A 13,629-nucleotide genomic window follows, 5' to 3' on the forward strand; every position below is an offset into this window, starting at 1 on the left:
GAGCACATGTTGCTGCCTGGGACAGGCCAGACCCCCTGGTGTCTCTCATGCTGCAAAGGGAGATCACAAGGGGAAAAAGCACTGAAGACCTTTAAGAGCAGTAAAAGTTAAAAAAAAAATGCAGTTTTATGCAAGCAGTCTTTTGGAAAGTTGTACAGTGGTTTGATTATTCCCTCCCTCGCCCCCTTTTTCCAATCTGGAAGAAATTCTCCTTTGCTGGTTCAAAGCTGTAGGCTGGGGAACCGTGTGTAAAGGGCTGAAAATTGCATGAAAAATTAGTGGGGTTGCTGGGGTTAAGTCCATTTAAATGCATAGAAATAAAGATCAACCAAAAAAAAAGGTGATCCCTTTTTATTGGGCTAACTTGAGACATTTCTTGACCAGCTTGTGAGGGTTGACCCTCCCTTCCTCAGGTCTGAGCAAAAGATGAGGTAGCCAGAAAATTCAAGGGACTCATAGATTGCATTACAACGGTAGCACTAAGGGGGAGGGGAGTTTGAGGTGTTAGTGTGACAAGACGTTGACAGAGGCAGCAGAATTATTTCTGGTAATGAATTAGAAAACCCCCAGGTCTTTGTTAAGTCCTTTCTCGTCAGTTCTGCTCATTTGAACTTCAAATGTCTTACATTCCCCAGCTTATTTCTGAACTTACCTTTTTAGTTATCTTGATCACTGATGCAGCGGTCTGGTCCTGAAAAATCTTGGGCTCTGACCTGCTCATTCTGTTTGGACCTGAGGAAGGGAGCATTAATACGTTGCTTGACTAGTTTTCGGGAGTTAAGTTAGTCCACTATAAAGGTATCACCGTTATGCTATTTTTTTTTTTGCTTGACTTTTCTTTCTGTGCTTTAAAAATATAGGGATAAGAACAGTGCCCAGAGCGGCCAGCAGAGGGATGCTTCACTGCAAAATCTGTGAGGGGATAGCGTGGGTCCCCCTGTCCACAGAGGGAGGGACCATATGAAGCAGAATGCCGAGCAGAAGTCCCATTAATCTTTATTTATTTTTAATTCACGGGGAAGCAGATTTGAAGCAGCCTGGTCCAGCAGCAGGTTTCACGGTTCCCATAGCAGGCTGCAACTTACCATATATCCATAGCAAAATCCTGTTGCACAAGAAAAAGCAAAAGCCATGGGGATGAATCCTGGCTCTGATTTATTACAGTACCAGCTCCTTAATAGCACTCGAAACCAGAGCACTTTACAAGAAATTACATAGAGGAAAGCTTAAAATCTAAGTGGGCACATGAGGCATAGTAGACAATAAAGGGATACATTTTTGAAAGCTTAGTTGGGACTTCAGCCGAAGCATGTAAATTAAAGAATTATCCACATAAGTAACCTGCATGCGCCTAATGGCTTTTCAGCCACTGGAAAATCCACACGCAAGTTCTTAACATGCACAAATCTGGCAGCATGAAAAGGAGGGGATCTGGGATACATTTCAGGGGAGGGTCACGAAACTTACATGTTTAAAAATTATGGCAGGCAATGTGCACAACTTCAGACCCTGCTTTGTAATGATGTGCAGACATTAGGGGGGGAAAAGCACAGGGTGGCTTCTACTGCCAAGTCCATAAGCAAAAACACATTCAAGCAGCACTGTCTGAATTTTCAAGAAGGCTCTTCACCCAGTAAAAATGTCGGTGGCAGTAATTTTGTGTGGGTTATCACAAGGCTTGGCTGGGGATAACTGCACGAAGCGGCAGATACTACCATAAGCAGCTTGCTGGGCAGACTGGATGGACCATTTGGTCCTTTTCTGCCGTCGTTACTATATTGCTATTGTTTAGGAGGGAAGCTCTATGGGAGTATTTAGCAGTGTGACGGCTTGATTCAGATCTAGTTTAGTCAGGCACTTTGCATTTGATGCTCTAAAAGAGCAGGGAAGGAAATCAGGAAAGTGTGGACTGTCATGCGACAGCCAACATTTATTATAAAAAAGTGCCTTTGTGATACAGAAATGCATGGGTGCAGTACATGATGGTGGGATGAGGACAGTTTTTTTCATCAGAGAAAGCGCAATGTATGGAACAGCTCCCAGGGGAGGCAGTGCAGGAGGCAAAACTGAAGCAGAGAAGATCCTGCGAGGTAGGGAAGTGAAGGGGGTGAAACCTGGCAGAGGCCTAGAGGATTCTGAGCAGTGGGGGCCTGAGGGGGTGTTGTCTAGGATAGCTACAGAGGATCCACAGCAGCCGGAGAGAGAAGAGGGTAAAGCTTGGGACTGGCAACGCACAGAGGGTCCTCAGCGATGGGGGAGGGAGGAGTAAAGCATAGAGGATCCTTGGCAGTTTAGGAACGAGGATCAAAGCCGGAGACTGAGGGGCCAATGCAATAAAATACGCATTAAAACAGGCGCCTGTATTGAGCGCCCCTTTTCCTAACGTGAGCACAGCCGCATCCCCTGGGCGCCCGATGCAATATTAAAATGAGGTGCTGCGTTAAAAAGGACGCGCTGGGGAAAAATTGTGCGTCCCTAGCGCTCAAATGCATGGGGTGCCAGGATTGCAACGAGCGCGTGTCCGTTTCATCCTGCTTCAGGCCAATTTCGCCGCTTGCTATTATGCGTGCATGTTGTCCGTGTATACTGTGGGTGTACAGGGGGCAATTTTCATAAGGATTTACACGTGTAAATGTAACTGCTATTGTAGCAATTTTCAAAAGCCATTTCTTGAGTAAAGGACACTTTCGCGAGCAAATCCTATGGACAATTCATGGCATATATTGTAGCAATTTTCAAAAGCCCACTTATACGAGTAAAGTGCATTTACTCGAGTAAAATCCAGTTTTAAGTGAGTAAATGGTTTTTAAAATCAGGCCCACAGTGTGCATGGAGTGTGCGCATCCAGAATTTTTTTTTTTTTACATCGTCATTATGTTATATTTTAGACACCAACGATAGATAGTGTGGCAATGATACTAAGCAGGAGGAACTCATGACTCTTTGACTCGGAGACTGACTTTACCTCCAGGACAGGAGTTAAATTTGTCATGTTAAAAAGTGTGCGTTGGGCACCCAGTGATTTTCTGCATTGGGAGGTAATAGCTACTATCCTCATCTACATGAAATTTACACGTGATGAGCGCTATCGGCTACATGTTTGTTTGGGCGCGTGTTTTTATTGCGTCAGGTGCTAGCCTAGCAAGTCCAAATTGCGCATCCAGCCGTGCGTAAACCTGGGCGCGCTTTATTGCATCGGCCCCTGAGTGAGTGGGGTCTGCGGTATTGCAGCAGCGTGGGAGAAAAGGCAGAGACCAGCTGGACCTGGAGCTCTTTACCTGCCAGCAGAGTCTATGTTTAGTACCCAATTTGTGACTGAAGGCCTCTTGGTGCTGGTCTGTGCCTCAGCTGTGCTGAGTCGGCACTACTCTGATGACTGATAGCAGGCTGGACTCAGGAACTGCCGATTCAGTGCAGTGCTGATAAACGACTGTGTGCTGATATGCCGCTGTACTTGATGATTTTTAGTTTTAATTATTTTCCGATATGCATGATTTATGCAAATAATTAAAATTAGCCACATTTCTTAGAAACTGCATTATTCTAGAGATCAGCACAAAGCAGCTTGGATGCACCATGCAGCAGGTTGTGTAGGCACCTCCTGCTGTGCTATAGCACATGCCTAGGGTTACCAGCTGGCTCCATGTCACTCAGGACAGGCTGAGTCAGTCTTCGTTCTAGCCCATCGGTTGCTCGGGCTGGCAGTGCAAGACAGAAGAGGAAGAAACAAGTCCTTGGCTACAATGGAGTAAAACCAGGCTTGGATCAGCCTGTCAGCAAAAAACAAAAAATGGAAGCCAAATGGCAACCGTACCTGGCAGATACTCTCCCTGGTGAGGAGCATAAAGCCGAGCAATATAATCCAGCATTTGCAGCTGGAAACATGCGCGGTGTCCCCGGCATGCTGCGTCTTTAAATCAGATTCCTCCCTGAACAAAGAAAGAATGCCCTGCGAGGAAGTCCTGATGAGCTACGGGCTAGCAAGATCAGATAACAGGTCCCTGCAGTGAGCACTCGTGGTGGATGCTGGCTTCCTCTCCGCTGATGTGCACAGTTAAACATTTTTACTGCACACCCTCCACCCTCACTGACTGACTGCGGTGCTCAGCCTGTTCCTTAGCTGCTGAATGCTGAGCCTTCTAGCAGAGCCCAAAGACCAGCCGGGCTTAAAGCTAGAGTCCATTTCAATTTCAGTTTTTTTCTTTCCAACAACAGGTTCTTGGTGCTGATTTAATAGCTCTATATGCTCACGGGGGCGCTACTGATCTGAGAGAGTAAAAAGCATTCATACATTTCTAGATACATTAATACACATGAGAGCTGGATGCCAAGAGGGAGTGGTGCAGGAATACAGAGCCTGTCACCTCTAGGACTGGAGGGCTCAGGGGATGGGAGCAGGGATACAGAGCCTGTCACCTCTAGGACTGGAGGGCTCAGGGGATGGGAGCAGGGATACAGAGCCTGTCACCTCTAGGACTGGAGGGCTCTGGGGATGGGTGCAGGGATACAGAGCCTGTCACCTCTAGGACTGGAGGGCTCAGGGGATGGGTGCAGGGATACAGAGCCTGTCACCTCTAGGACTGGAGGGCTCAGGGGATGGGCGCAGGGATACAGAGCCTGTCACCTCTAGGACTGGAGGGCTCAGGGGATGGGCGCAGGGATACAGAGCCTGTCACCTCTAGGACTGGAGGGCTCAGGGGATGGGCGCAGGGATACAGAGCCTGTCACCTCTAGGACTGGAGGGCTCAGGGGATGGGCACAGGGATACAGAGCCTGTCACCTCTAGTACGGGAGGGCTCAGGGGATGGGTGCAGGGATACAGAGCCTGTCACCTCTAGGACTGGAGGGCTCAGGAGATGGGTGCAGGGATACAGATCCTGTCACCTCTAGGACGGGAGGGCTCAGGGAATGGGTACAGGGACACAGATCCTGTCACCTCTTGGACTGGAGGGTCAGGGGATGAGCATAAGGATACAGAGCCTGTCACTTCCATAATTGAGGGGATGGGCACAAAAGTAGGCACAGAGAGGGTGCTTGTGTGTGTGTGAAGTTTGCACTGCTGCTGGCTGCTGCCCCCTTTTCTGTGGTGGAGCTGTGTGTGTCTATGTCTTGTACTGCTGATTTTATTTGCCAGTAGTGTCAATCAAAATCTTTGCCTTGCTCTAAGTTCCTAATCTTAAAGTGAAATGGGAAAACTTGGGCTGAATAATTTATCCTGTGCTCTGAATATTTTTTTCAGTGACAGGCTCACATAGCGTGAAATGTCAGCCACAGTGCTGCATGAAGTGCAGATATTAACAGTGATCAGTCAGCACTGGTCAGAGCTGAGGAACAGCGACCAGGGGTGGGGAGTGGAGCATCTTTATAATTCTGACAGGAGCAATTTTGAAGTTCATTGTTTTCTGTCAGTCTCACTGGTTATGGACAGCAGCACAATCCTGTTCCCCTCTTCACAAGTTTGAAACCAGTGTGATACTGAAAAATGAACCACCTTCATGTACCAAAAAGGCTTTTAGCAATGGGTTTGCAATTACATTTTATGAGGTTTCTGTTTTTGCAGTAGGAGTGGTGTAAAATTAAATTATGAGCGTACTGAATACCAATTACAGACTAATGCACTGAGTTTAGTTGCCAATAAGCTCCAGATCAGCAGAGTCTTGCTAAGCCAGTCCTGGTTTTCCCTCCAATGCATGCATGGAGATGAGGTTCCAGCTTTTATTTGGGAAGTAAGAGCTTTGAGTCCATCACAGCACAGCTAAATTTCATGCTGACTCGGCTTGTCTCTGCTAACCAGGAGCCATCTGCTTGCTCCCAGTTATCTACTGGGCTAGTGCTGGCCCCTTGGAGTTTCCCTGTGCAAGGACGAATGCTGCTGTGCTGCTCATAATCAGCAACAGACTCTTAACACTATCCTGACGCATGTGCAGTGGGGGTGGGGGTAAGTGTGCATTGAACAGAACTCTCCTCCAAGGGAAGAGATTTAACAGGAAAACACCGGGGCTTTCTGGCCGTAATTATAGACGGGCACTTTTTGGGGTGATTTTTCACACTGCCAGCACTGGTGCGGAGTCTGTGCATTCTTCTGACCTGCGGGCTTGGCATCAGTTTCCAGAGGGAAAGCAAGTGAAGGTGTTCACCTTGAAACGTGCTGCGAGGGCAGAGTCCGCGTGATTGTTCGCACTCTGCTTTTCTTACGGGTTAAGCATTTTGCTTGAAAATTCCGAGGCCCGTATTCAGTGCCGTTTGTCCAGCTAAGTTCTGACTAAGCCGGACAAATGGTGGGATTTTCAAATCCCGCCGCTCTGGCCTGTCCCGAGATAGCAGGATGACTTCTTATCCGACTAACTCGGGGGCAGGACCTTCCTGGATGGGTCAACTAGCCGGCTATGTTAGCACTGAAAATTGGCATTTATCTGGCTGACATGGCCAGATAACTTTTAAGGCAGCCAATGAGCGGTTCTAAAGTTAACCAGATGTACTTATCTGGCTAACTTTAGCAAAGCCAGATATATATATAGCAGCGTGCCTCTGCTGAATATCCCGGCCAAGTTAGCTGGATAAATTAATCTGGCAAACCTTGCTAGCTGGACAACATCTGAATATGGATCTTTATGTGAAAATACCATCTAAGTGTGTAACTTTTCTTCCCCTGACTTAAGTACACCCCTACCCCTACCCCTGGGGAATGCCTCCTCCTAGTGTATCTAGAAGCTGGTGGGTTGCAGAATAATGCTGACTTTCAGCCACTTTGAGGGGGAGAAATTTTTAGGTAGCCGAATAATGCAGGTGAAATGCTCTGTATTTACATAACATTCTTTGAAAATTGTCCTCTTTATTCTAAATTTAAAAAAATTGTTGGGGAATAAAAGGAGATTTGGGAATAAGACCCAAACAAACAAGACAAGTTGATGTTGGAGATCGAGGGCCATGGCATCTTCGGAGTATTCCCTTTGCTAAATGAGCATGCTGTGAGTTTTTGTGAAGAATTTGCCTTTTTTGTCATCAAAATGTAGCCCTGGGCTTGGTCTCGGCAGCTTTCTGATGTTCCTGGACACCAGACTGGCTGAGGGAAACTAGGCTGATGCCATAATCTTCCCAGCCCCTTCCCTCTCTGAGGTGCTTGTTGATCCAGGCATGGCCTGAAGGGAAGTGAAGGCTGCAGCTTTGCCTTCCTTAGCTTAGTTAGCTCTGCAGTAGTCTAGACAAGCCAAGTGTGAAACCCAGCAAGTAAGACAAAACTGGAGCATTCATTCTGTTTGTAGAGAGAAACGTGCAATGCTTTATCAGATGGAGCTTGTTACAGCAAGGTGCAAACTGTTCACTAATTTTATATTCCTTAACACAGTCTACCGGTGTTTTGTTGGAAACCCAGAAAACCTTTCTGGTGCATCCCCATCAATCAACACAGTGCTGCTGTTCAACTGACCTTACAAGCAGACAGAGAAAGCAAGCAGAAAACACAACGCAAACCATTTATTGGCGTGGGCAAGAAAGGTCAAATACTCAAGCACTGCTAATGGGAAGAAAATCTACTTCCAGAAAGAGCCCAGACGTATCTCAGGGGGGCAGAGTGGGAAGATCTAATGCCCCCTCCCTGAAGTTACTGCAAGTGAGTGTCAGTTGCTCAGTGCATCATCTTTCCATTATCCCAGCTAGCAATAAATCACTGTGCTAATCAGGGCCTGTGATAGAATAATCTGCTATTCTGTCCCACAGCACGGCCACCGTGAGAAATGTGCTGATTGGCACCTGTGACAAAATAAGCCACTATTCTATCTGACAGCACAGAAACCATTAGAAATGTGTTGATCAGCACATGTAGCAAAATAATCTGCTATTCTAACCTACAGCTGAGATACTATGGGACAATGTGCTGTTTGGTGCCTGTAATGGAATAAGCCAATATTCTATCCTACAGCACAGAAACCATGGGGAAATGTGCTTAGAACTTGTGACAGAATAATTCATGATTATATCCTACAGTAGAGATGAAATTGGGAAATACGCAAGGAAACAAGATGAAACAGTTGAAAGAATGTCTCTGTCGTCCTGCCTCCCTATGAGACCATCTGAAACAGACTGTTTCTATTATCTTAAGTCTCAATGCTTTATAAAATAGCTCAATTTCCTTGTTGGTATTAGAGAATGTCATTCAGACAGCCTGCCAACCACAAAGTGTAAGAAATGAATGGGAATCCTTTAATTTTCTCCTGTCTTTACTTCTGACTGGTCCTTATTTGTTCTGAGTGCAAGGTAAGATGCTTTAACTTGGCAACTCCTGCAGCAAATGCTTCCAGCTGCCTGAGAAAACAGAAAACACCTCCTTAAAAACAGCAGCTGCTGGGGGCTGGCCAGTGGACCAGCAGCCATTCTCTGCAGCACGCTCTGCGAAAGGCCCGAGTTCACCTTTTCAACCTGGCCTCTGCTTCAGCTTGGGCAAGGGATGCTGTGTAGGCACTTCACAGTTTCCAGGGAGTCCCAGCTGTTGCTAAATAGCGACACCCACTGGCCAGAAGCAGCAAGTATACAATGCTTGGGGATGCTGGCCTGGCTGTCCTGCCTAAACTCAGACTTCGTCTCGTGTGACCCTGGCAATCATCTTCAAGCATTTTTTTTATTTTTTTTTAACACTGACACAGCTGGCCTGGCCCCCAATCTCATGAAATCAGCACAGCCAGGGTAATCCGCCTGCAACTTTAAAATATGCTGTCAACGTCATCAGTGGAGGGAGGGGTCGTGGGGAGAGAGACATACGTGGAGTCTGGGTCTGCCAAAGGCCATCCCCCCTGGCCACAGAGAAGAAGCAGCTGCTGCCCCGGGTGCCACCGCTGCGCGGGCGAGTGTTTCAGAGCCAGCACGTGGCAGCAGCAAGCAACTCTGGTTGCCACCTAGCTGGTGTTTGGCCAGCCTGGCTGGTGGCTGGCAGGACCTTTAAATCAGCAATTACATTGCTGATAATCCGCAGACCACCGGTTCCCTAGCGCTCCCCACACCCCTTGACTCCAGCAAAGGGCATCAATTCTTCTGGAGGGGAGGAGGTACCAGCTGCTCCCTTCTGCTTCTTTGGGCCTTCAGCTCAAGCGGAACTGGATTCTTTTGTCCCCCTCCCCGTTCATAATTTCACAAAAAAAAAAAAAAAAAAAAAAAGTTACACAAAAACAAACTTTTAAAGAATTTACAATTACAGTATGTGCGCCTCAACTAGAACATCCCAAATCAATCCAACAGCCACATGGAAAAGAAGAAAATAGTGGGGGAATATTGCGATGGTTTGTCCGGCTTAGCCAAATAAGTTGGGGGCATTCCAGGGTGGAGTTAAGTTATCTGGCTAAGTCCCTGGAGAGTTTATCCGGCTAAGTCTGGTCGTGCCGGAGAGCAGTCCTGCGGTCAGACTCGGAGAAGTCTAGGACTTTTTCCAGCCATGTTGAGCGGAGCGCCTAATCATCAGCCTGGGATCACTTATCCGGCTAACCCGAGCTGAGTAAATCGTCTGCTCACCGCCCTGCTGAATAGGGACCTCGGCGTTTCTAATCTAACACGGGGAGGGGGCATCAGACCAACTAAACTTACAAGATTCAAGCAGAAAAGGACCCCCCCAACAAGCCAACTAAATTAATTACCTGAATGTAGAAATGGAGGTTGTCAGGAGAAGCCAGATGTTCTGACAGCCTAATAAGCCTCTGGAACAAGCCCACTCCCAAATAATAAGCTAAAGAAGAGAGGCTGCAGAAGCGGGTTGCCTGGATTTGTCTTTTTATAAAGATCTCAAGATGTGGGTCAGTTTCCAAAAACGTGCATTTGTTCCCCTGAAAATGTTTTATACACCCACAGGGGAAACATTAAGAAAAACACCTCCCCCTATCCCCCCCCCCTCCACTGAGAAAGACCTCGGGTGCAGAAAGCTACATTTTATCTGCCTAAGTTGCCTGACCCTGTAGGCATTTAAGAAAGCATGGGGCAATCTCTGGGGATCTCTGAAGGCGTGAAGGGCTTGTAGAGCTGAGGGGCTGGTGGGGTGGCAAAGGCTAGAGAGGCCCCGTGGCCTTCCGTTTCTGTCACCCTGGGGAAAAGACGTGCTTTGAGACCTAAGAAAGCAATCCACAGTTATTTGCAAAGCAAGATCATGACTGGTAACTTTTTCCAACAAGCTGGCAACCTTAGCAACAGCAGCAGCACCGCGTCCAGGCTCCTTATTTTGTAAATATGTGGGGCCGGCTGTGCTGATCCGGTGCAATGGGAGGTCAGCCCGGCTAGGCCCACGAGAGCTGCAAACCCTGGTGACTCAGCAGCGGGAGCTTCCCCAGACTCCAGTCTCCCGCAGCGCCCTGCGCTTCTGGCGGGATGTAGGGCGCGTGTACGCCAGGCTCCGGCAGAAAGCGCAGTCCGTGGCTCCCAGCAATCACTACTGTGGCTGGGCTAGGGAAGGCTAGAAAAATGGGGGAAAACACTCTTGAGTAGTTGTGAATGAAGTCTCATTTTACTATTATGACCTTAGTGTTTCATATTTTTTATTACTGATCCTAGTTCTGTATCATGTGTTTAGTATTTATTGTTCATGCTATCTAATTCTGATAATGACATAAATGAATGATTTTTTTTTTTTTGTTTTCGCTGTTCGTTGCTTTGATACTTTTTGGAACCTGTGGCACATCAGATAATAAAACTAACTAAACATTGTAACATAGCCCAACAGAGTCCAGTTCCGACTGAGATGGAAGCCCAGGGCACCAAGAGGAAATGCGAGGCCAAAAATACAATTCTGCCCCTAGCCCGTTCCCAGCAAAGGTCATCTGGAGAGAGAGAACACAGCTCAGACTTCCACTAGTGGTTTCACTTTGCAGTACTGGAAACCAGTAATAACTTACTTGAACTTGTGCTTGAATGAAGCCATCTTTTAACCCCATCAGTGTGGATACCAAATTAACCCTTTCTTTTTGTTAAATAACATTTTTTTGAACATAGTAATATCTTTTAAACTATGTATCTCCCAAATTAAAGTCGCGCATGGCTGGAAAGAGAATCATTTTAGCTTTCCAGCGGTTTATACAACACTCCTGGATGGAATAAGAGTGCCAGAGAGATAGATCTGCACATTGATTTTGTTTTGCTTTCCAGGGTTTAGCCACTGGGTGATTAGCAAAGCTTCAGTTTGTGATACTGCTTATCCATTACCATTTTCGCAAAATAATTTTCAATCCTATTCACATTGGTTGCATCAGAAGGCTCACCTGTAAATAAGTATGTCATCTGTGGAGCTGTTGTACTGAATCTGGTACATACGGATTCCCGGAATGTGGTGTTGGGTGGGCCACTGGATCAGAACAGAGGAGGAGGTCAACTCAGCGACTGTGACCTTTCTCTCCGGCCGAACTTTGCTCTCATTGCCTGGGAAACTGGACTTGGCAGGGGTGAGGATGTCCAATAGACCAGACTCCACCTCTTTGTCACAGCTGGTGCTGTTGGCGAGGTGAGGGAAAGGGCTGACCTCCAGTTCAATGAGCGCCGTGGACTCCCCGGCGGCATTGGAGGCGATGCAGGTGAACGTGCCGCTGTCAGCTGCCAATGTGGCCAAAATATCCAGCGTTCCATTCTCGTAGGACATCGTCCTTGACGTGTTGGAGACCAGCTTCCCCTCAGGGGAGATCCAGCGCACGTAGGGGTCAGGATCACCCACAGCTTTGCACTTCAGGGAAGCAGCCTGGCCTTCCATAATGGTTTGTTTTGGGGTCCGATGAGTTATCATGGGAGGCTCGCAGACAAACTCTTCCTCTTTAATGGTCCAGAAGTACTTGCCCATGAGCTCAGGTGGTGAGGCACAGGTTTCCAGGTCATCTTCTCTAGTGAGGCGCCTGAGCCAGACAAGCTCACAGTTACAGTGCAAGGGATTCCCGCCAAAGCTAAGGACTAAAGACGTCAATGGGGATCCTTTAGACTTAGCATACACAGGAATCCTAGAAAACAAAGGGTCAGGGGGCATCTTTTTCAACTTATTTGAGGTCATGTCCAGCCGGGCAAGCTTGTGAAGGTTTGAGAAGATTCCCTCGGGGACGTAATCAATGAGATTGTGATCCAAGCTGATAGTGTTCACATTGCAAAGCTTCCCAATGGTGTCCCAGGGGATAATGACCAGGTTGTTGTAGGAGAGATCCAGGTCCTCTAGAGTTTCCAGAAAATCATCCAGAGACCCTGGTGCCACATAATGCAGCTGGTTGTTGCTTAGAATTAAGTGACGGAGGTTGACCAGGCCTTTAAAATGGTCTTCATCAATATAAGTCAGTCTGTTATTGTCCAGGTGCAAGGCGTGAAGTCCTTTTAGGTCAAAGAACGCATAGGGTGTGATTTGGCTAATGGTGTTCCTTGACAGAGTCAAGTGGATGAGGTTAGTCATGTTGGCAAAGTCCCTTCGCCTCAGGGTGGTGATGAAGTTGTCCATCAGCCTTAGCTCAGCCGTTCTCCTGTCAATGGTGGGTGGCACAAATAGCAACCCAGTTTTCGTGCAGAGTATGGTGAAGGATGGAGACACAGTTTGGCAGGTGCATCTCTTAGGGCACATCATGGCCTTCACCGATGTACTAATCATCAGTAGATATAGAGCCAGCCTTTCCATGGTAGGAAGAGTAATTAACCTATGGGAAAAGTAGAAAAAGGCAAATAAGAAATGTTTGCTAAACTAGTGGAAAGACATAGTAATAAAATGTCACGTTCAAGAGTAACATGGAGTATGAAGGCAGATGAAAGCCTTGAGCCTCATCCTATCTAGAGATTTACCTCTGGCCAGCCCAGTCTTTATTCCTTGTTCCCCCACCCAGGATTCTCTGTTTCTGTCACAGGCTGGGGGGGGGGGGGGGGGGGAGTTCAGGGTGACTTACGAGGAGGGTCTCAATGAACTGGAGACAGACTGGCTAAACTGGTGGAGATATTGGCAAACTGGTGATGGCAAGTGCGCACACGTATTTAAAAATATATTGATTTCCCTGTATAAATTAGAGTTTTACCCACTCAGGTTATATCTTTGCTTGCATGTAAAATATACGCGCATATATTTATAAAATCGAGAAAGTATGCGCTTTCAGTGCGTTGCTGGTATTCACGTGTACTGAAACATGCATGTATATATTGGGGGTGGACACAGGCATACATTATAATCTGTATGGCACACATATGCGCAACTTATAAAATACTATTGTAGATCTCCATGCGGCCATATATGCGTGTATATTGTGGTGCACACAGTTCTTTGAAAGTAACCCTCTTACAGGTGAATTTTCAAAGGAGTTGCGCACGTAAATGTAACATGCTATCGTAGCAATTTTCAAAAGCCATTTATGCATGTCAAGCGCACTTACCCGGGTATATCCTATGGACAATTCAATGGCATATAGCATAGCAGTTTTCAAAAGCCCACTTCCATGTATAAATGCTTTTGAAAATCAGGACCTAGGACTGTAAGCTCTCTGGGGCAGGGAAATACCTGCTGTACCTGAAAGTAATCTAATCTGAAGTGCCTGAAAGGTAAAATATAAATAATAATAGGTTGTTATTCAAAGTATTGGTTTGCTTACTTCTTTGGCTTTTTTCCTAAGCCTCTTTTTTATTTTGTCCTGTTCAGTTATATTTCTTCAATTTCAT

General features: G+C 46.7%; 1 protein-coding gene across 3 annotated transcripts in view; it reads right to left on the minus strand.

Annotated features, from left to right (window-relative positions):
• The window catches only part of LOC115073228 (leucine-rich repeat and fibronectin type III domain-containing protein 1-like protein), a 203,654-nt gene that overhangs the window by 10,701 nt on the left and 179,324 nt on the right, over positions 1 to 13,629 (minus strand). For 2 of the 3 annotated variants that reach the window (XM_029571496.1, XM_029571497.1), the window contains one exon: positions 11,229 to 12,626. In XM_029571496.1, the coding sequence (XP_029427356.1) occupies positions 11,229 to 12,607 (1,379 nt within the window). In that variant the 5' untranslated portion in view covers positions 12,608 to 12,626. Of the gene's footprint in view, positions 1 to 652; positions 733 to 11,228; positions 12,627 to 13,629 lie in introns of all 3 variants that reach the window. The other variant, XM_029571498.1, reaches the window with a different exon arrangement.

The sequence above is a fragment of the Rhinatrema bivittatum genome, chromosome 11 (genome assembly GCF_901001135.1).
Source record: "Rhinatrema bivittatum chromosome 11, aRhiBiv1.1, whole genome shotgun sequence".
In the NCBI taxonomy this organism is placed as follows: Eukaryota; Metazoa; Chordata; class Amphibia; order Gymnophiona; family Rhinatrematidae; genus Rhinatrema; species Rhinatrema bivittatum.